We start from the raw sequence: 23,269 nt of genomic DNA, 5'->3' as shown, positions 1-23,269 counted from the left end.
CTAATCAATTAGCAGGTGATTGTCAATAAATGATAATCAGGGCCAGTGAGCTGTGGCATTGTGCATATTGTATGGCAAAAAACGCCATGAGAATATGAATATTCAGTCTGCAATTCAATAACTAAACTGCTAAAAAGATACTGAAATTACTTAAACTACAGCCCAACTACAACTACTACTGTAGTTTAAGTACTAATTGAGCAGCTAGGTACACCCCAACATGGAATATAATCATAACACAAACCTAACACTGACCAACTCCAGAATAACATTTGTTATTTTGTAAAATTAAGCTTGCACTTGCACATCGCAATCATTCAAATGCAACATGCAAACAGTATGTTACAGTGATTCTACACAGGAAAGCAGGTACTGTAACATCACTAGTAAGAGATGTTTTTAGCTAACTTAACTGAAGGAGCCTATGTAAAAATGCTGTGGATTCAGAATAGAGTTTGTGTGCATTTTCCTTGTGAAAAGTTATTTTTAAAAACCTGTGGATAAATTGTTAATAATAATAATAATAAACGTTGTAAGGCATAATGTACAACAGGTCATTATTGCGAAATAATCGCAGACAGGGTGATGCAGGACCCAATACTTATTACTTGATGAGAACAGAATTCATGAATGCATCATCAAATGGATAAAACCCACTGAATAATGACAATGAATTAAAGTTCAAAATAGAGATATAGAATGCATAAAATCAAGAAAAATGCAACATTTTAAAAGAAGTGCAAGAATGAAATTCTGGGTAGAAAAGCTGCTTTTCTTCTTTTTGAGTTGACATATGGAGGCACAGGTTTTCACCTGACAGCAGATATTAAACAAAGGCTAGATAAAGGTTGAGTAGGAACATTTACACAAGGTACACAATTTAGTTGAATCACAGCCATTAATAGCAGTTGATAAATATAATTAAAAAAATCTATTGTACTTATTATTTTTCCTTTATGTTACATACTACTAGCATTTCCAGATTTCCAGTTTGACTCTTGGTATGCAGAGATCAGTAAATCAAAGCATCTTTTTTTGCCTAAGAATTCCTTATAGTTTAGAGAGGATGATAAAAGGCTCTGTGACTCATCAGACTGCAATAAATACGACTGACGAAGTCCTCCACAGCATTCTGTCTGTTGACAAGTAGGGAAGAATCTATTCGCAAATGGCTGAATATTTCAATTAAAGTCTGACAGTCGACAACAGTAAATAAAGGTTATTGCTCATGGTAGCTACAGAGTACAAATTCTCATGAAGCTGAAGTATTTTTATATACACATCAAAACTGAGATGCATTCTAGAGCAATCCATATTTTATTAAATATGACATTGAAGTACAAATGTTGAATTTGCTTATTTAAATCAAAAATTTACCCAAAGTACTTCACAAATTGGACAAATTAATTTATAATTTCTAGCGTATGTGAACTTGGTGGACACTTGACTTTTGTAATTGCCCTAAAAGCATTTAGAAGAAAACATCCGTAAATGACTTTGTTCTGTCTTTTTATCGACAGCCAGAGCTGCACTTCTCACCGGGAGGCTGCCTGTCAGAAACGGCTTCTACACCACTAATGCCCACGCCAGAAACGGTACAGTCTCACCATATCCTTGCTGTGCAAATTATCCAGCTGCAAATAATTTCTTTTAGGTTGTCTCATTAATGTACAGTGTGCAATAAAGTCATGGAAAGTTTTCTTCACTAAATCTTGACCTTCTTTATAGCGTACACACCACAGGAGATAGTGGGAGGAATCTCCAAGGATGAGATTTTGTTACCCCAGATGCTGAAGAAAAAGGGCTACGTCAGCAAGATAGTTGGCAAGTGGTGAGCTCTTCATCTTCTTTTAATCCACAAGTTTTAGAGGTTTCTGAAGTTTTAGAGGTTACTTTGATGATTACTGGTGATTGTGGCTCAGGAGGTGTGATAAACTTTACTTGTACAGCACTTTTTAAAACAAAGCTGCACAGTGCTTTACGTGGCTGAACCAGGATTTTAACATTTCAGGGCCGCAAAGAGGCAAATGAAACCAGACAATTAAAACAACACAAAATAAACATTGAATAAAAATGCAGAGCCTGTCATCCACTAATCACAGGATTGACAGTTTGATCCTGGCTCCTGCTGTCCACATGCTGAAGTGTACTTGAGCAACACGATCGGATCGTAAATTGAATAGATAGATTTTTTATATATATATATTTTGTTTCATTACTCATGAATTAAATCAGAACAGGAAATACTTTATTGATCCCCAGGAGATTTTTGATGTTACTGGTGCTCCCGTTCAAGATTAGAAAAAAATATATATAAGCATGAAGTATTTTAAGAATAGAAAATAAGAAGCATGTAAAAATATGTACATTCTACTACAATATATAAAAGCGATACTATAATAATAACAATAAGAAATATATACAATAAGAAGTGTGTAAAGGTGTCTGTGCCTTATCTGCAATATGTAACAGAAATCTAAAACAGCAATATATGAAAAGTAAATGATTTAGAGAAATATGGGAATGAATGTAAAATTATCTACAAAAATGTGCATTGAGCTACAATCATATATAACAGTATAATAAAAAATGCTGTACGTATTGAACGGTGAGTTATTGCACAAGTTATTGAAAATCCAAGTCTGTTATTGCCTGAATTATTGCAGAGTTATTGTATGACAGTCAGTAGTGGACGGTTAAATTATAAATGGAGAATGAATAACGAGGTTAGAGTTGTTGTCACGCGTGAAATAAGTCCAGGATGAGTCTATTGACTCCGAGTGTCAGACACTCAGAGGGAGGAGCTGAACAGTTTGATGGCCGCAGGCAGGAATGTTTTCCTGTGGCGCTCTGTGGTGCATTTTGGTGGAATGAGTCTTTCACTGAGAGTAGTCTTGTGGGGGGCTAATGCAGGATATTTGCACATTTTAGCACAATATTAACAGCAAGTCATCTGAATTGTCTGATAAAGGCTTTAAAATCAAATATTGGTATCAACCTGAAATGAACATTTTTGCAGATATGACAGGCTGATAAGGTGACACTTTAATTATAAAGTATATTTATGAGCATACAAAACAATGTCTGCAATGTGGAAGTGTTGCCGAATCACGTTCCTTCAAAACTTTTAACTTAGTTGCTCATCTTAAGAAACAATCTCATGAGTATTACAAGACCAAAGCATAACAGACACCAGTGAGAAAAAAAAAAACTGTCAGCAGTAGTTTTCTTGTATTGCCTAGTGAATATATACAGTTTGTAAAGCACTGTTTTTTATGTTTGCATCTGCCAGTGGGCCATTACAATAAAAGTAGGAATAATGATATGTTAATTCCTTGATGTCCTCAGCTATTAGATGGAAAAAAATAAGTGTAGATGTGGTATCAGCATTAGCAGTCAGCCAAAATGATTTTGAAAATATTGGATATTGGCAAAAATCCAATATCATGCATCCAAAATTTAATCCTTAATTAATCATGCATACTTAACATTACTGATGATCATTTTCCATGGTATACAATCATTTTATAGTAGGTTTTGAATGCATTTTCCTATCCCTGAGGCATTCAGTGATTTGCATTCCTTTCACTGTGGTATGAAAATCTTTTTGCAGAGAGCTGCAAGTTGTTTGGGATAGATAATATTATCACACACAATATCATCTCATCTCACTTTTGTTTTTGCTCTGTAATAATACACCTATGAATTTTACCATCAAACACACAACTTTACTGTGGTAGATTGCATACCTGTGTCTAAGTTTCAAGTCTCTGCAGTTTGATTTACATACTGAACTGTAATTGTGTGTAGTAGTAGTAGTAGTAGTAGCACAAGTATCCATGATTTTTAGTAATTGTCTAAATTTAAACTTGCAAATCAAGCACGATGCTCCTTCAGTCTCACTGATCTTGCAGTGTGAGTAAGGTTGCAACAGTATTAGACCTTCATGATATGATAACTGTCTCAGAAAATATCATGGTATCAAAGTATTGCTATTACAGAGTGTTTATTTGCAGGTGAGAACAGCTGTAAAGAGCAACAAGTTCTCTGTAGATGAGAGGTTGTGGTGGATGAATGGGTTCAGCACAGGACTCTGCCATGGGAGCATAGAGTTTAGAGTCAGCTTCCATTTTTAGACTTATTAGTTACAGTTTTTAAGTATTATTTTCAATTTTCAGTCACAGTTTGGTTGGGTTTAGTCAACAAAAGTACTTAGTATTGTTGGATACGGATACCTGGGTACTTGTCTCTGCCACGCTAGGCTATATACACCCAGGTGCAAATAGCCAGAGTGGCTGTTCCACCCTTGGTGGAAATAGCACCTACTATATTATTATCAGTAACAGTAACACTTAAAGGAGTGAAAATAGAAGATATTTTGGTGGAACAAACACTGCTGAAACCATTTTTAAAATGAAAGTAAAAAGTTTCCCTTTTGAAAATAGATAGAAAGCTGAGAACTGAGAAAGCTGCACATCTTTTGCTTGAACAGAAGAAATTAAGAGTGGGACCTTTAAAAAAAATAGTCCCTTTAATACAGTAGATTTCAGTATTTTTCAAATAATGCTAATACAGTAGAATTCAATAGTGGAGATGAGCAAAAAAAAAAAAAAGTGTGGTCTGACAACCGTCAATTTTCTACAACCGTGTGTGAGTGCGCTTTGTTTGTCACTGCAGGCATCTGGGCCACAGACCACAGTACCTGCCTCTGGAGAATGGATTTGATGAATGGTTTGGTGCACCAAACTGCCACTTTGGTCCTTACAACAGCAGCATCAGACCCAACATCCCCGTCTACAACAACTCTGAGATGTTTGGCAGGTAGTATCACACTCCAGCACTCAGATATACATAACAGCAGACAGATACAGAGGCTGAGAATCTATAAAAATCTTCTTTCCACATGACTCAGAGGAATAGTCTGGCTGAGTGTCTCCCCTCCTCTTCCTTCTCTGTACCAGCTGTGCTTGTGTATTCCATTTTCCGCCCATTTGTTTTCCCCAAAACAGCCATATGTGTATTCAGGGTCATTGGAACTGGCAGCCGGGCGTGTTTTTCGCTTAGCCGTGGGTTTAATCAGCGCTGCATACCTGGGCCCTGGACAGACGCACACATACACACATAGACACGTACGCATCCCAGACACACACACACGCCCTCTAGAGACGGCAGGTTGCGTTGGCTGTATGCGGAGACACCTGGAGGAAGTGAAGCGTAAGAAAGAGAGATGCCTGTCACTGCTTCTCTGCTCGCCGCGCCACGCTTCAGCAACGCCTCATAACAGTTCCCTCAGCTCAGCTCTGCCGAGACTTCCCAAATATGTCTTCCACCAAAATCTCCTGCAAACACAGTCCGCATTGAGGGAAATTTGCTTCCACTGTCTCGATGATATTGTTTGCAGTGGTTTCGGTCAATTTAGAGGCAGATTGAAAAGCCTGACAATACAATCAGGTCACTGTGAAGGAATCATTTCAAGAGGTTGAATAAGGAGAGGAAAGAAGACGTGGTGTTGTCTCAGCAAGTCTTCAGATGAGCTGATGGCTGAATAATAAGTTAATTTAATTTAATAATGGATTCATAATCAATTAATCGGTTCAGCTCTACTTCTTTCTACCTTTGCATAGTTATATTTGAGCACCATGTACATACAAAAGTCTAAAAATTCACCGTATTGGCAGCCTTATTGGTAATCCCTGAATTTTTCGCCACTAAAATCAGTATCTGCATCGGTCTCAAAAATCCCATATCAGTCAGGCTAGTAAGAGTCGATGTTTATTTAATGAACACACTTGTTTTCCAGATATTATGAGGAGTTCAAGATTGACAGGAAGACTGGAGAGTCCAATCTCACACAGATCTACTTGATGGTAAGTTGAAGCTCGCAGGCTGTCTCCGTCTCAGATGATACAACCGTGTCAGGGGAGCAGAGTTTCACACTTTCCTTTGTAAATCAAGTAATAGAACTGAATAGAATGAAATGTAAGAGAATATAAGTTAATTGCCCACCAGAGTGGTACATTGTCTTTGTCTCACCAAAACATAAAAGTACAAGAACATAAATCATCTATTTAACAAATGAAAAGTGCAATTAAAGCCTGATTTTGGGCTTTGATCATCACTGTGCTTTTCACCAGCAGAAGTGTGATTGTTGAGTTTTGTGCGCGCTCGTCTTGATTATCTCTGCTGCCTACGTCAGTTCCTCCCATTCTGTTCCTGAAGGGATCAAAAGCAGCCTGCAGAGACACACTGCATATTTGAGAGGTGTAATATGTCATCAGAAGAAGAGGACGGATCTGTCGAGTAGAGCTTTGTAAAGCTCACATTAGCATGTCTGCTGGGTCTAGACTAGTTTCCGTAGTGCAGTTATTAATGTGGATGACTGTTTCAGAAAATTAAACAAGGGCAAATCTTTGAATTACAAGCTGGTAGCTATGATTGTTAAATCTGGTTTTGCATTCTGCAGAAATACAGAAGTTTGACATCAGTCCTCATATGACATGCCTGTCAGAGTTAAAGCTGGGATAGGCAGCTTATTTTTGGCATCGCTAGACAAACGTTCCATAATAACCTTTCAGCATAATGTAATTCTAGTGATCTGAGAGAAAACTTCTGCTCCTTGTCTTGGCTCTGTTTTCAGCCTGTAGAAAATCGAGCCCATGCGGGAGACTTTGGCCAGTAACAGGTTGGTAAGATAGATGACTGCTGAGTCTCATTCCCAAAACATAAAGTTCTTTATAACCTTAGAATGAAACTCAACAATCAATGGTCTTTCTCCAGAAATGGTTACTACACTTTTAGTGCGCAAAAGTTTTGTTTGAACAGTTTAAAGAAAAACTGAAATTTAAACCTTTCATGAAGGTTGTTTAGTGCAGGACACTTGTGTGGGACGGCGTTAGTTTTAGCTAGGTGTACCTAATAAACTGTCAGCTGCGTGTGGACTCACACAGTCACAAATTTGATGACTTTAGATTCGACTTGACAAAATCAAAATAAATCAAAGTAAACTTTAAACTCAACTTTGAACCAGTTCGACAGCATCAAATCAAGTTGCAGGAAATAACCATGAAGAACCAACATTACTTTACTGCAGTTACTTCTCTAAGAAAAAATTCTACCAAAGAAACTATGAGGTGGTCAAAAAAAAGAAAAATCAATATGTAAAATGTGCAGTTTGACATTGCAAACAGGGATGCTTCTGACTTTGTTCAACATCAGAAGTTGCACAAAGAACAGTAAGTTGAGCCTTTACTATTAAAATGGCATTATGACTGAGGACTTGAAACTCAAAGTTTAGGACTTGGGACTTGCCTGTTTTGACTTAATTGTGACTTGGTTCCACCTCTGCTGCATATTCAAAGCATGGTTAGAGTTCATAATTCAGATACAGTAAGTTGTTTGACGTGTGCACTGACAGTGTTGTAACCTCTCTCACACCTCCGCAGGAAGGTCTTGAATTCATCCTCAGACAGACTAAGGCCCGGCGGCCATTCTTCCTCTACTGGGCAGCTGACGCCACTCATGCCCCTGTATATGCCTCCAAACGCTTCTTAGGGAAGAGCCAGCGAGGCCGGTACATTATTTCCTGACTTAATAAGTGATTTATTTCCGAGGCAGAGGGTTATAAATGAATGTATTTCTCATGATGGGGATTGATATACACTGTGACTGTCTGTTCTGTAGGTATGGTGACGCAGTGATGGAGTTAGACCACAGCATTGGTCAGATCTTGTCATGGCTGAAGGACCTGGGCATTGAAAATAATACGTTTGTCTTCTTCACCTCAGACAACGGCGCTGCTGTAATGTCAGGCCCACGCGAAAGTAGGCATTCAATTCAATCACATCATCAGTGTTTATGACTGTGGTCATTAAGAGGCGTTCCTGGTAAACTTACAGACCAGTGACAACATGACTGGTGACCGATGTGTTTTGCTTGCCAGGTTTGCCTCGTCTCATCCTAGGGCTGAGTCAGCTAACAGGAACGCTAGCTGTGCAGCTAACTGAGCTGAACGCCAGGAACAGTTAACAGCAGTAGTTAGCTTATTTCAGCAACAAGTACAGCACAGTCCAAAGTTACCACTTTACTAGACGTCAAGAGAACTGACTCTTCCTAAGTCCCGCCCCTTTTTGCTCTGCGCTCCAATGACAGTTGAGCAAGTTTGGCACATCGGTCAACTTTCTCCTCTCCTGTTTCCTGTACTTCAGTATGGCATGTGCCAGGCTCATCTACACTGGAGAGAAAAGCACATTTTGAAAATGATTAAAAGATGTTGCTTGTAAAAGCCTGTAAAAGACACCTATATTCACATCTTAAATCAGCTAATGACAGCAAAACACTAGTCAACTAGCTAGCTAATCTACATCGATCATTAGCTACCTTGTTAGGTAGCATTTTGCAAACATTTACTAACTTAAGATATAACCCTGTATGTCAGTTTTACAGGAAAGGAGAGTTGATCGAGGTACCAAGTTTGCTCAACTGTTATTGCAACACAGAGCAAGAAGGAGCAGGACATAGAGCAGGACATGGAGTTTCGTTACTGTCAAATGCATTTATGACATCTTTATGTACAAAATAAATCTCTGAGATCAGGAAAATATTCATGACACACTTTATAATGGTCAAAAAAGTCACAACCAACCACATATGACAGTTTAATGTAATGTTGTAACAGTTCCTTTAAGTTTGATTATTAGGCCTGCTATGATGTTGTCATGAGAATGACATCTCAAACAGTTAACTTTGCATTAAAATAACATAACTGATTGAATGACACTTAATGACAACAGTCATTGATAAAGACTCATGTTCATGTGAGCTCTCATGTTTATAAGGGTGTCATGCCAGTCTTATGTACACCCTTTTCTGTCTGTCATATGTGTGTTTCTGTGCTTCCGATTCCTCAGGTGGCAGCAACGGTCCGTTCCTCTGTGGAAAGGAGACCACTTTTGAGGGGGGTATGAGGGAGCCTGCCATCGCCTGGTGGCCTGGACACATCAAAGAGGGCACGGTGAGAAGAATACCCCCGTGGTTTAAAGCTTTTACCAAATAAAGCCTCTGAAAAGAAAAAAAACAGACGATCATTCACTTAATCCCTGCCATCTTCTCTGGAGACCAGACTGGAGTTAGACCCAGGAACCAGAGCCAGGTTTTTTTTTTGTCTTCTAAGCATTGTTGCTCCCTAATGTGCCTATCAACAGGTACCAGGAGCTGAAATGTTCCCTGCAAAGCTGCAGGCGATGTATAGGACTGTAAAGGAATAATTATTTCACTAATCCTCTCTTTTGAATGATTGTTGCTTTTTGTTTCACTTGTGTATCATTTACCACTTTACATGTGCACGCTCTTTTGGCACCCAGTTAATCTCAACTATGTTCAACTTCTATCGAGAGATTGAACTCCAGAAACTGTAAGATAAGCCATGTGATTGCAGCCACGAAGCGTGTGGGCGCTTTTTCCTCTGTTTCCTCAAATATGTTTGGCTGGAATTAATGCCCCAAACTCTCTCCCACTTTTTCCTCTCTCCCCCCTCCCCAATTTAACCCCCCACCCACACCGTGATCCTCTAAGCCTGTGCGTTCTGCAAATGACTTTTAATTGTATTAGGGGCAGCTGTGACACGGGGCTGTGACGCAGAGGGATTTGGTGGAGGAGCGAGCGGAGGCTGCAGTCTGCAGTAAGCCTTGCCCCTGGCTCATCTCACAGGGGTGTGCTGGGGCCTGATAGCACAGCAGAGTAGCGAGGGAGAGGGGGATTGGGAGCGTCTTAAGCGGCTAATCTGTTTGTGTGTTTGCTGAGGTTGGATTGAGCTGTAATGAGGACTTCAGTATCTGAATATGCCAGGCGCTCAGGATAAAGGAACGGAGGGGTGGAGGGGAAGGAGGGGGGGGCGGTACAGGGAAGGAAGCAAGGAAGAAGTAAAAGAGGTGGCTGGTGTAGAAAAGAGAAAAGGAGGAAGAGTGCTAAAGACGCTGGCACTGCCACACTGCCAGGATGGTTGTTATGTTCGTGCGGGGCTTTGTTGCGTCCGTGCCACATTATAATTGACCAGTGTGTTTGTGGATACATGTCTGAGCAATTTTTGTCTGATTCTACATGCCTACATATATATGCATGCTTTCAGATGTGTGCTGGATTGGTCGTATGTGTGACAGATAACTTTCTAGATCAGTGGAAGGGAGACAAATGAGTGGGAGCCACTTAAAGTGATCACGCCTGTTCAGGTCAAACTGATCACTAAAAGCTGATGATTATTTGACATAGTTTCTTTCTTTTTCTTTATTCCCAATGCAGATTACCATCTAAATGATCTTTGTATATTTATTATATGACTATAAAGTGGTGAAATCGAAGGACAGCTTTGCTATTTGTTGACTACAGCTGGTTTAAACACCATTTAAATTACTGTACAAATTAAATTACTGTAGGGGAGACCAGGGGCAAGTTTAACATTTTGCGCTATACCTGATAGCAAAGTGATGCACCATCCTTGGCTGCTTGTGTGACTGCATGCCATGCTAATCAGCTGGCAGTGTGGGTGTCCCTCACCCCAGAGATGAGGAGCAGAGATATAATGTGATGTGTGTGATGACAGCAGTGATGATGAAGACAGCGGCCTTTGCTCAGGTTAGCAGAGATGATCATATTTCTGCAAAAGAACTGAAGTTTGTAGAATATGAATACTAACTAACCTACTGTTATTAGCATTATAACTGTTACTTAAGTATTAAATTGGTTTATTTGGCCTGTAGTCAAGTGTTTTATATTTATTTATGTTTAAGTGAGCTTTTAAATGTTAACAGTTAATACAGTATGTAAGAAATGTATGTCAACACAAAGACAAATAAGGTGCTTATATTTGGACCATGTGGCAGGGGCTGTGAAAAAATATGTGAGCTAACAACACCCATATTAGCCTAGTTTGTTCAAGTTAAAACAATAATATCAATAAAAATCAATAAAATTGATCTAAGTTTAAATTTGCAGTCTACTGTACATGTAAAAAGTCATTTTCATGCCTCAAAAAGTGAAGTGAGATGATCCTGTTCTGCTGACAGAGAGAGTCCTACTGAGCATGTGCAGAGTGTCATCAGTCTGCCTTGTTTCTGAATGGGGGAATTGAGTATTTTACAATTGCCCCCGGTCTACCTTACTGTGTATAATTTAAATACACTATAATACAGTACAGTACATGAAGTATAGCTTGCCGTAGTCTCGCTGCTGCATCTTGTTGGCTTATTTTTGGCTTCAAGGAGGCGACATTTTTCATTGAGAGAAAATTACTTTCCTTTTTCAATCATGATTTCAGTGTGCATGCAGCTGCAGCCTCAGATAGCCAGCTGGAAACAGACAGGTTACTGTGAGGTAAAGTGAAAAAAGTAGAATTACCATAGTTTTAATTTGTGTCCATATGTTTTCATGTCTGAAAAGAAGCAAACCAACACTAAGCGGACTTGACTTGATCACTGTGAGCAAATTATTTAAACAGCATTTGTATATTAATTGATTCTGTCGCAAGCTTTTTGATCCACATAAGCGATTGATAACTGTAACTGTGAACACTGTCAGCGTGTCCCACTGTACTACCAATGCAGAATATCACAACACACCTATTTATTTGTGTGTGTGCGTGCGTGTGTGTGCGCACGTGCACGCGTGCAGTTGTTGCTCATCTGTGAGAACCAGGGTCAATAGATCCTCCCTGAAGCTCTCTGGGGTTGTGATGACAAAGCTGCTTTGTTGGAGCCACTGTACTCCACAGCTCTGGATTTACCACTCCGTGCTGTTCGGGAAGGAGGACAGAACAGGCTGAGGGTCGCCCCCCCCCCCACTCTTATTCATAGTCTTCTGAAATCTCTGTTGATCTGTGCGTTGAAAAGCAAAATGCTGGAGACAACAAACAGCCTCGCAGGCTTTTGTTAGAAAGGGGATATGAGTATGTTTATTGTTACAACTGAGCACAGATACATCTTTACAAGGTTAAGATGAGGATGTTTTTTGGCGATGGGTGAGAGAAGAGAGAACTCCCGCTCATTGTCCTTCATTTTTAGTAAACTTTATTAAAGATACAACATCTTGGTTCTTCATCAGGTAAAGCACAGAACATTCCAGACAGATATAGCCTGTACCTACTCAGGTGAGGATAATCAGGGACCTGTGCTGAGCTGCCAGGAAATCAGTCCCACAGGCATGTGTATTTAGCTCATTAGAAGGCATATAGCACCCTTAAAACATACATTCACCATCTGTGATAAACTGCAAATACATAGATTTGTATGCAAACACTGATATAAATAGGATTAAACATGATGGCAATAACATTAACATAGATCTCAGGGAAACACTATCAAAGTTTCACTATTATCAGCTACCTGATGAATTATTCTCTCAGTATAGTGCAAAACCAAGAGCCACATTCAATCACATATTAGTGCAAATAGAAAAATATCATGGAATCTTGTGGAAACCTAGAAAAAAATAGAAAAACTTAGACAAAAAGAGAAAAATGCTATTAAATCTTATATAAAATTGGAAAAAATAGAAAAACATGTTTAAATCTCAGAAACTTTGAAAATCTACACGGAAAAAAGATGAATAGATTTAGATCTAGTAGCAATAAAATTGGTAGATGGAAAAACCACTTCAGTGTGTGTTTTCCCATGTTTAGGAGGATGGAGGGAGGTGTACTGGAATGAAGGAGCGTGGTCGGTCTGAAGCAGGTGCATATTCAGCATTCTCCCAGAGCGGCGGGGGGGTGGGTGGGGGGTCCAGGATGATGAGGGGTGATGGTGGCTGTAGGAACAAAGCTGGGGAAGCGGGTGGGGGGGTGTCGGCCCCACAATGTTGTCGAGCGTCACAATCCCTTTTGTTGCGTTTTATCAGGCGGCAGACACACAGGCAGAGTGGCAGAGACGGGGATAGAAGCACTGCCTCCTCAGATAACCAACATCACCACTCACAACACAGAAAGAAACGAGAGAAAAAGAAGGACGGAGAGTGTGGCATTAATAGAGAGTGATGAGTCAGTCAAAAAAAAGGAAAGAACAAAGGGTGAAGAAAGAATGAAGTTCAGCATGGACTGCGAAAGAGGGCAGGACTAATAAAGGAAGGAAGTAAAAGATGAGATAAATTCCTGTCAGAGCAGTCCGAGTCTGAAAGTTTGGGGGTTTTGGTCATGCAAGTTATTACCAACCAAATGTCAGTTTTGCTTCTTCTTGTGTCCTTTTGTCCTGTCTTCTTTAATGGTTTGTGTGGAGACTTTTTTTAAAAAAAAAAAAGAAAAGAAAAATGAAGTGAAGGACTAAATCTGTGAGTGTTTGTGTGTGTGTATGTGTGCGAGAAAGAGTGTCTGGATGTGCAGATAGATCATGAAATGCATTGCAAAGCCTTTTCTGTGGCTAGTTCTGTGGATACAGAAGAAAAGGGAATTCATTTCAGTGCTTAGGAGCTTGTGTGCGAGTGTGTGTATGTGTGCGAGTGTGTGCGTCTGTGTCTGTATGTGTGCTGGCTGCCGATAGGAGCACAACGGCACATGGCAGTGCAGCTGCAGAGGCCTGATAGCGCTATCTGATTGTGAGCGTGCCGTCTCCCTCTAAGGCTCGCTCAGGAGAGAATGGAACGGAAGATCAAGGATGACAGCGAAAAAATGGCATTTTATCTGAAAATAGTTCAAAGTTTATAAATAAAATAAAGCTTTTCACTGGGACTGGGAGAAGGAGATAAAACACCAGCTCGCTCCAGCTCCAGCCGCCTGCTTGCCCGGGCCTTGTCCTCTCCCTACTTCCTCTCCTCTTTTTCTTCGCTCCTCCTTTTTCCCTTTTCCCCCCAAAAAACTCATTTAGAAAGAGAGGCATTTTGGAGGTTTTTATAATAAACCTGCAAGCGGAGATTAGAGAAGAGAGTGAAGAAATGCACCTCTCTCCTACATGTGTACACACAAGCACACATACAAACATCCTATCATGACGATGCATTGTTAACACGTCTGCGCTCATGAAGAAAATCCAGTGTAAAAGAGCAGGCTTGATGTTTTCCCACAGTATAAAACTGCTTATTCCGGATTTGTGAACTCTTGATTATTGGCAGGTGAGGACCAATTTCAGTTTTAGTCCTTGAGAGGACTCTTGGCCAGTCCTCATTTCTTCAGAGCTTTCACTTTTTCCAATCCCAACTTGCAGGTTGTGGGAAGGAGCTTCTCACTGCAAATAGTGGCAATGTTTTTTTCTTTCTTTTCTTTGTCTTCTTTTGCAGGTGACTTTCCAGTTGGCCAGTGTGATGGACCTGTTCACCACCAGCCTGGCTCTGGCTGGTATCACCCCTCCTGATGACAGGATCATTGATGGACTGGATCTTACACCGCACCTACTAAACACCTCAAACACACTTCAAAACAGGTGAGTACACACATCAGCTGGTAGTCTGGCGTTTGTGGCCAGTACCTTGGGACAGAGATCTCCTTCATTTTTCAAAACATTAAGAAAACTATAAGAATTGTTTTTTCATTACATTAGAATGAGCTTTATATATCTATTGGGGGTGGGGTCCTCTTCCGTGGAGTCCACCATGTTGCACTGCCATGTTTCTACAGTTGCCCAGAATGGACAAACCAAACGGCGGCTCAATGTGAGTTTTGCTGTCACTGTAGGCTTTTGTCTTACCATCTTGGTAAGGCAAGGTTTATACAATCTGCTACATGAAACTAAATCCTACACACTGGCCCTTTACGTGGATTACAGTGAAATTTTGTAATTTCCTTTCACACCATCATATCATCAATTCAAAATTATATGTCGTAAATTACTTTGGTTTATGAGCAAATCCATGCAAAACCGAAATCCCCATCAACCTCAGCTGTAATTTGTATTTAGTTTTAATTAGCAAATACTAGCATGCTAACATGCCACACTTCAGTCATGAACACGGTGAACATTAAACTTGCTAAACATCATGTTAGAATTGTGAACATGTTAGCATGCTAATGTTAGCATTTAGGTCAAGTCACTGCTGTAAGCCTATCCACAGCCCCACAGAAGAGAGGAGGATTTAAAATTTCTAATCTTCTCAGTGATTTTTTTGGAGGTAGAAAGTTCATGACCTTCACTGGATGGTGAAAATTTGAGAGAATAAGTTAAAAAAAAAAAAAGGTGAGAAACTGGCCACATAATTTTGTTTTATTGGACTTTATTGAAGCATACTGTCATCAGTTCATTTAAGGTATACGGTAGTGCATTATGTGTGTGTAGCATGCAAGCTAGGGAAGGACTGAGACTGAGGAAATGGTTAGCAGTACATTATGAATCTGGCAGTAAGTACAAAGCAGGTTAAACTGTACCTGTTAAGAAACGCTGCAACTTCTCAAGACCAAGAAAAGTCTTGTCTGTTGTTTCCCAACTGCTGGAAAAATGAAAGGGGTTAGCCCTAAAATAAGCTCAGCAAGACAGGCTAACGATATCATTACTCAAATCCAACACTTAATGTCCTCTGTGATTACGTATCCAGTGTCTGTGGATGTGACAAGCGCAAAACATGAAAGACTCTCTCTAAAGCCAGTGTTCAGTTTGTCCATTCTGGGCTCCTGTAGAAACATGGCAGTGCAACATTGCAGACTCCTGTGAAGAGGACCTGTGCCCTCTGTAGATATAAATGGCTCATTCAAGGGTAATGAAAACAGAACAGTTTTCGGGTGATAATACACAAATGAAAATTAAATTTCTGCCAATAACTCACCCTAAAACTTACACAATGGACCTTGAAGTGTGACCATGTCAAGACAAAAGATATTTTTTTTAAAGCAAATGTCCAATTTGGCTGAAATTCGCCTGGGAAGAAACAAATCTTAGCATTATTTTCCCGTCTTCTCGTCCTCAACAGGCCAATCTTCTATTACCGTGGGAATGAGCTGATGGCTGTGAGGCTTGGACAATACAAAGCACACTACTGGACCTGGAGCAACTCATGGGAGGAGTTAAAAAAAGTAAGATTTCCTCTTAACACGGCAACTCTGTCCCGTCTGTGTTTCCTCAGTTCCTGATTTGCAGTGCGACATCCTCCCTCTTTGTCTCTCCTAATCTTACTCTAACACACAAACACTTTCACTGTTGGTGTTATCTTGAAAATGGCTCATCAGTTGACTGCTGTGTACATCAGAGCGTAATGAATATTAATGAAGAGCCCCCACATCAGCGAACTTACATCATTCATCAACCAGTTGACTTGTTTGTTCTAACTCCAGTGGAGATTTTCTTCCTCTCCATTTACATGCCGACATTGCCTGCTGTAGACTTGTTTCTTTTTGGCGTCACGGAGCTCAGAAAGGAAGAAAGACAGGCAGTTCTCTCGACCGTAATTACATCAGCTCAGTGGTAATTAAATGTATCAGTGTATCATGAAAAAAAATATTAAATCAGACACAGGAGCAGGATAGTGTTGTTCTTCTTTCCCCCCTCTCTGCCCATGAAAACATGTCCTCCTGTCCTCCCTCCGTGGCTCTGCTTCCTGTGATCCAGTTTGTTTTATGCCCCATCGGTCGCTTAAATTGCTCTCTCCTTCAGGGCCGCTGAATCAATAGCAGCCTCCTTTATCAACTCATGTGAACTGAAGTGGAACTTCACAAATAATGGCGTCTGATTGCCTGTGAGTTGCCTATCGATCGGTGTGTGTGCGTGTGTACATGAGAGAGACAGAGGACGAGAGAGAACATGTATGTTCGGTTCTCTATATAGATGTGCATGTCTGTGTGTGTTTTATGGAGCGACTCTTGATCTCCTACAAGGGAGCGTTCAATTCCTGATATGCTTCATGTCATTATAGCTGAATCCTTAAACTGTCCATCTCATGTAACCCATAGTGCCTTTTATAAACATGAAAAATGTAAACAAACTGACCTATTCACTCATATTGAGCTGTTTCACACAGTCAGACTACGCTTGAAATGTGTTGAAAATTACCTTTAGAAGGAAAAGATGTTTCAGGGTCATTCTGTGGTAGGAATAACTCGGATTAATGATCATATAGGGTTCAGTTTAACCGCTCTTTTGACAGAAATCCACAATCAAACCTTAAAAATCCTGTTTTCTTGCTCGCTCTTCGGCTGTGGTAATACTTTAAAATATAATTTGGTTTTCTTGGCCCATGGTGAGAAATAAACAAGGGAAGATGTGTGTCTGGGAAGAAGAGTGAAATTACAGGTTAATAGCTGGGAGACGTATTGCTCTGTCCTGGCTGTGTTCATGCAGCTCAGCCATGAGGAAAATGAGAAATTTCACAGGCTTAAATGGCTCTTATCAAACTCTCGGGAGGCAGTGTAGTGATGTTAATATTGCGAAATATAGTTTGTCGTGACTGTGGCTGCTTTGTATCTGGATTGCTGAGTAACCTCTGCTTAAAGGAGGAGCTCTATGACCGCTGTGATTGCTTTTTTTGTTGAGTGCTTCACTAGGTGATGAAGGAAAACTGAAAAATGACTTGTTTCCCAGACACCTGTTAGTCCTGCACTGGTTTCTTATTTCTGTATCACTTCTGTTGCAGAAGTTGACAAGAGATAATGAACTTGTTCAGTGACTTTATGGCAAAAGGCAAGAAGTGTTAGTTAATAGATAAATCCCTGTAAGGCCCATGTAAGTTGTTATAGTATGCTTATTACATTACATAAATATTATTATGTACTATCAGGACTATATATGTTTTAATAATGGCATCTGAAACACCTTTATGTTAGATTATGAGACATTTATAAGCAATTCTAAGGAACTTGTCAACAGTTTATATACTGGATTTATAGACTAGATAAGGCCCTTGTATGCTCATTTAATTATTATGTGTTAATAAGACTATATTAGTAGTTTAACTCAATAAAATGTGTTTGTAATGCTATTCTGAATAATCATAAGAAGCTAATAAGGCTTTTATTAACATTCTTAATTTGTCTTTTAAATGTTAACACATTTCTTAATCTCTAAATATACTTATGATGTTATTATTAACATGTATATAGATTTTTAACACATAATCATGCTAAAAAGCATCTCATATGACTCATAATTGGCCCTATTTCATATCAATTAATACTTTTTACAAGAACTTTACATTATTGCAATGGTAACAAGGCCCTTATAAGTCCTTATAAGAGGCTCATTAACATGTTTTATTAAGACTATATCAGTGTTTAATAATTGCAACATATACATCTTTATTGTCAGATTACAAGACATATATGCAGTTGTGAACAGCTTATATACTGCTTAAGATTGTTAATAAAAGCCTTATGAGTTTCTTACATCAACACTTTGGTGTTATTAACCCTTAATAATGTTAAATATGCCTCTTACAAGGACATATAAGTGACTTATTGAATATTAACTAATGCTTATTACAAGGATCTTAATGTAAAGCAGTTCCCAGTAGGGTGCAGCGCATAAAGATGTCCTGGAACTGATCGACCTTTTGCAAATAGTCCATAGATCAATAGATTTACATGTCTGTATATAATGTGTCAAATACACTATCAAAGTAAAGTAGATATGTTTACAGTAGCCTATATGTTGGTTGAAATATTCAACCACAATATATGTAAAATAATTGTTCTCCTTCCCTTTTGGATCAAAATGAACACCAAATATTTCCTTTTCCAAAATCCGTGCTGCCACCCCTGGATGCTTCTGCTTTTTATCTTGTAATAGCGACTGCTCTGCTCCAGTTTGAAAGCAGCCTGGTTGTATCCATAGCATTAATGTCAGGGGAGATATGGAGTTCTTGCTGTTATGTCGTGGGTACAAGAGACAGAGTCAGAGAGATACACACAGCAGGCCTTTCTTGCTGCTCCTCTGGGATGAGTTTTTTTTTCTCTCTTTCATTCTTTTCTGCATTTCTAAGCTGTTGGCTTCAAAAGACAGGACAAGGCTGGATGAGAGGGGGCTCTGCAGGGCGGGGGGTATCTATCGTTCTCACCCTCTCCCTTTCTCTCTCTTCTATATGTATTTTGAGGTTCTCCATCGAGTGATCTCAGAGGGGGGCAGCAGCAGAGCCTTACAGATGAATGCTTTCTCAATATTAGTTGTGCTCATCAAATGTGTGTGTTTTTGTGTTGCGTGTGTGTGTGTGTTGAAGGAGGAGGCAGATCTCCAGGGGGTTATGGAGGATTGAGTGTGACTCAATCAGGCTGCGATCAGTGCCAGGCTCACGAGAATGGAGTCAGGGAGCAGGAGCGAAGGCGTGGAGAGATGAAAGGGAGGCAGCACAAGGAAGAAAAGTCGTCTATTTTGCCATTGACTTTGAACCCCTTTATGATGAACCAACAGTAGTTGCATAAATAACACAACGGATTAGAAAACAATATGCGTGCAGGCCATACTACAACGAGATTAATCGCTGAGCACGGAGTCGCAGGTGCAGTGAAATCTAAACATCCAGATCCCCTCATCTGAGTTTATTAAAAATTGCACATGATAAAACATACGGACAAAAGTTATTGTGTACGTTTGTTTAAAAAAATGTAAAAGACTCAACAAAAGGACACTGTATATCGAAGCCATCAAATCTGAAACTGCCCCAGCTTCAAATCCTGTTGATTTTGATTGAAAAAACACTGCTAGGCTGTATTTTTTCTTTGAGATCATCAACAACTTTTAACTGCGCTAGTTTACTTATTTTTTCTTATGTCATGTGCTGGTATTTTTGCACGTTTTAAATTGTAAATCTTTTACTTTAGCTGTATTTTTATTATCTTGTAAAGCACATTGAATTGCCTTGGTGAGGCCATTATTGAGAGAATGGGATGTTATAATCTTTTTTTTCTTTTTTTTTCATGTATGTTTACTTTTAGTATGTAGGATTTAGTAGCATCTAGTGGTGAGCTTGCAGATTGCAAACCTTACTTGGCTTCCAAGTACACATAAACATACATAAAGATGTCAGGGCCACAGGATATTTGGTGAGTGGAGAAATATTCTCAGAGGTTTAAAAATAAATAAATAAAAGTAAATCAGATACTTTAGAAACATAGAGAGAAGGAAAACCTTTTATTCATTCCTCCTCAAATGTCAGATATTACTCTTTTTTTGACTCCATTTATAACTTTTGCCTTCAAAAGACAATATGCTGTATTATCAGTCACTACTCTAACCCACACTCTGGTTGAGTTTCGTTATTAGACATGTAGCTACAAAAACTTTACACATCTGTATTGTCCAGTTGAGGCAAAGTTATTAACTTAATGAAGGCTAAATGTCGTCAAAAGTATGGATACATTTTTTCTTTGTGATGTGGTATCGAAAGAGGAATCAAGTAATGTTTTGTGTGTCCCAAGCACAGCAAAATAATGAGAAAATAAGAGAGGAATGACAGGGTGGGGTCTCTGTGGATGAAAGATTTAACTGTGAGCCCTCATCATTTTTTTTTCCTGCATCCTTTTAATGAGATATGATTATTAGCCAATATTGAGATTTGCTTCAAAGAAAGAAAATATATTTATCTTAATATGAATATGTAGCCATTCTAGTGTAAAAGTTGTCATTTTGTGTGCTTTCTCTTCCAGGGCATCAACTTCTGTCCTGGTGAAGAGGTCCCGGGTGTGACTACTCATGAGCAGAAGGAGCACACAATGCAGCCACTCATTTTCCACCTGGGACGAGATCCTGGGGAAAAGTACCCTATCAGGTTAGTTCTCTGAAAACTTTGGGTGCATTCCAATTCCCATACTGCCATACTATTTATTATGCCAGAAAAAGGTTTAATATGTCCCATTACGAAGTATATTAAATGCAATATGCTAAAAATACCAGGATGTCATACTGCATCCTGTCGCATTTTCCAGCATGCAATCCAGCATGCTTTTCTGGCTATTGTGACTCAGAATCCTCTGCACAGCAAAAGATGCGTCACGTCATGACATTACATTATTCTAAATTGCATACTTTTTTGTTTTACTTCAAATTTTGCACTGCAAACTGTGATGAATGTATGATCAAGAGGGTCAAAGTTCAAGGCATAATGTTATAACGACTTATGATTTAATTGTATGCAACAGTACTTTGTAAGAGCAGCTGCAGTGTGTACTAAATGTAAAAAGAAAAAGTATCCAATGTGGAACGCAGTATTCAACTCTGCTCACAGCTGATTTCAAGGAAAAGGATGGAGGAGAGGAGTGGGAGGAGAGGGGAGTTTACCAGGATCAAGTGAGGAGATGTTTGAAAATGAACGGGAGAGGGGTGAGAACAGGAAGGCAGGTTGCCTATTGGTAGCACAGAATGTGTATGAGATCAATGCTGATTTAGTGGCATGAAAAAGAAGGCGGCGGATTGATCCGCTCAGCCAGAGCACGCCTGATTACACCCCTCTCTTTGTGATTGCAAACAGCTCCTTAAAGATCACTATCTGGGCCTCAGCCCTCCGGTGCGCCGCTGCAGGTTAAAATTGCAAGATAAATTGTTCAGGTCTAAATTGAGAGTGAGTGCTGTTTAATGGAGTTTTGTGTGTGTCTGCCTCGGCTCAGAGGAGAGTTAAGAATCGCCGAGAGGATAGAGTGACGCCAGAGGACACAGACAGCCGAGGCTGAACTAAGACTATTACTAAATAAGGCTGCAAAGATAGATGAGCATCGTCTCCTGCTGCGTACTGTCAATGTAGAATATTTATGTGATCTTTTAGAAAAAAATGGCTCAAGCTGACACCATGACTAATACATTAAGATAATCTCAAAATCGCTTTGATGAGAGAATATTCCTTTAGTGCACAGTGTTCGCTTTGGCTCCCTCCTGCTATAAAACCTCCTAGATTGACCTTTCTGTTCTGCTTTCTGCAGCTCTGCCTCTCATATTTTGCTCTGGCCTCATCTCCTCTCTGCCTCCTGCTCACTTCTGAAGTGAGATTGGATGATAAAACATTAATGTTGTTTTTCAATTGCCCACCTTTTAGCCTTGCTATTCACTTGGAAGAATTAAAAAAAAAGCAAAAACCAATCAATACGCAGCCATGTGTTGGGCTGAGTGCTAGATGTGAACACGAACGCACACACACAACTAAAAATCCACACTCAGATTTCACTGGGGTCATTGAGTTTGTCGACAAGGTCAGCCCTTACCCTGATGTCCAATCAGAATGACCCCTTCACTGTTCATACTAGTCCTGCATTCATGTGGTGTTGGAATAATCAGAAAAATTTGTTCCCAGCTGGGGAAATTCATGTGAACGCCCCCTTAAGTTGGAACTACAACTCAGAAAGTCTGCAAAAATTTTGGTACACAACTTGCAAATATGCGTATATGACATCAACAGACAACGACAACGGCATCTGTTGTCACTGGGCAGGTAGGCTTCAACAAAACCAAACAGCAACCTATATAAAACAGCACGATGTATAAAAGTTCATCACTGTGAAATAATAAATGGAATCGATACAATAAATTCGGTAAATACAACACAGTCGTCGATAGTGACACTTTTGTTCTGACTTAAGCCAGCTGCAGATTGCCCAGAGGCTTTATTTTGCCAGCTAGTTGCTAATTGCAATAACTTTTGGAAAAAAAAAAAACAGGATTCATTAAATACATCAGAGAGTGAGGAAAGAAATTGGCGAGCATGACTAAACCTTTAAGATCATTCTTTTGGACTTTTGCCTTTATTTGAATAGGGACAGCTTAAGATATGACAGGAAAGGGGGTAGAGAGAGGGAGGGGTGACATGCAGCAAATGGGCCGCTGCAGAGCACCAGCAGTCTCAGTACATGGGGCGTATGCTCTACCAACTGAGCTATATGAATAAAACTTTAATATCGCCTTGACCATACACAGGATTTCTTCCAAAAACATGTAGATAGATTTTCATCAGCTAGTTTTCAGCTCAGTTTAAACATGAAGATATCAACTCCCACACTACTTTGCAATGTCATCAAACTACATCTTGTGGTGTTACTTTAATGTGTGAGACCCCTAATTTAATTAAATTCACATATTCCATATCAATTTTTTGCTCACATCTAATTTATATGGTATGAGGTTATAACAGTTAGCTGCATTAACCCTGATAAGAAGTGACGTAAAGTAATATTTGAGTGATTTAAGGGAATGACTTGTGTACCGTCCCTGTTAGTTCCATGTTATGATTTAAAAGCTGGGACCATCTTTGGAGCACATGAACTTCATCCGCTGTTCTTCTTCAATCCGCCGTAGTACGCACCATCAGTCCTCTTCCTCCTCAAACTTTTGTCTTATTTTTTCCCTCGTTACTTCTCTCTCTCCACCCCAGCTCACTTCTCAACACTCAGCTGCTGTCCCTC

At 39.6% G+C, this 23,269-nt stretch overlaps 1 protein-coding gene across 1 annotated transcript in view; it reads left to right on the top strand.

Moving 5' to 3' along the window:
• Nucleotides 1-23,269, top strand: part of galns (galactosamine (N-acetyl)-6-sulfatase) — a 30,215-nt gene that overhangs the window by 738 nt on the left and 6,208 nt on the right. Inside the window, exons 3-12 of the mRNA XM_084715714.1 lie at nt 1,521-1,595; nt 1,729-1,831; nt 4,678-4,821; nt 5,801-5,867; nt 7,443-7,570; nt 7,681-7,820; nt 8,907-9,010; nt 14,251-14,393; nt 15,871-15,973; nt 20,531-20,652. Of these exons, the coding sequence (XP_084571840.1) occupies nt 1,521-1,595; nt 1,729-1,831; nt 4,678-4,821; nt 5,801-5,867; nt 7,443-7,570; nt 7,681-7,820; nt 8,907-9,010; nt 14,251-14,393; nt 15,871-15,973; nt 20,531-20,652 (1,129 nt within the window). The remainder of the gene's footprint in view (nt 1-1,520; nt 1,596-1,728; nt 1,832-4,677; nt 4,822-5,800; nt 5,868-7,442; nt 7,571-7,680; nt 7,821-8,906; nt 9,011-14,250; nt 14,394-15,870; nt 15,974-20,530; nt 20,653-23,269) is intronic.

This window comes from Lutjanus erythropterus, chromosome 1 (assembly GCF_056507025.1).
Source record: "Lutjanus erythropterus isolate fLutEry1 chromosome 1, fLutEry1.hap2, whole genome shotgun sequence".
Lineage (NCBI taxonomy): Eukaryota > Metazoa > Chordata > Actinopteri > Lutjaniformes > Lutjanidae > Lutjanus > Lutjanus erythropterus.
Note: the sequence above shows the minus strand (reverse complement) of the source record. Positions and strands in the feature narration are given on the sequence as shown.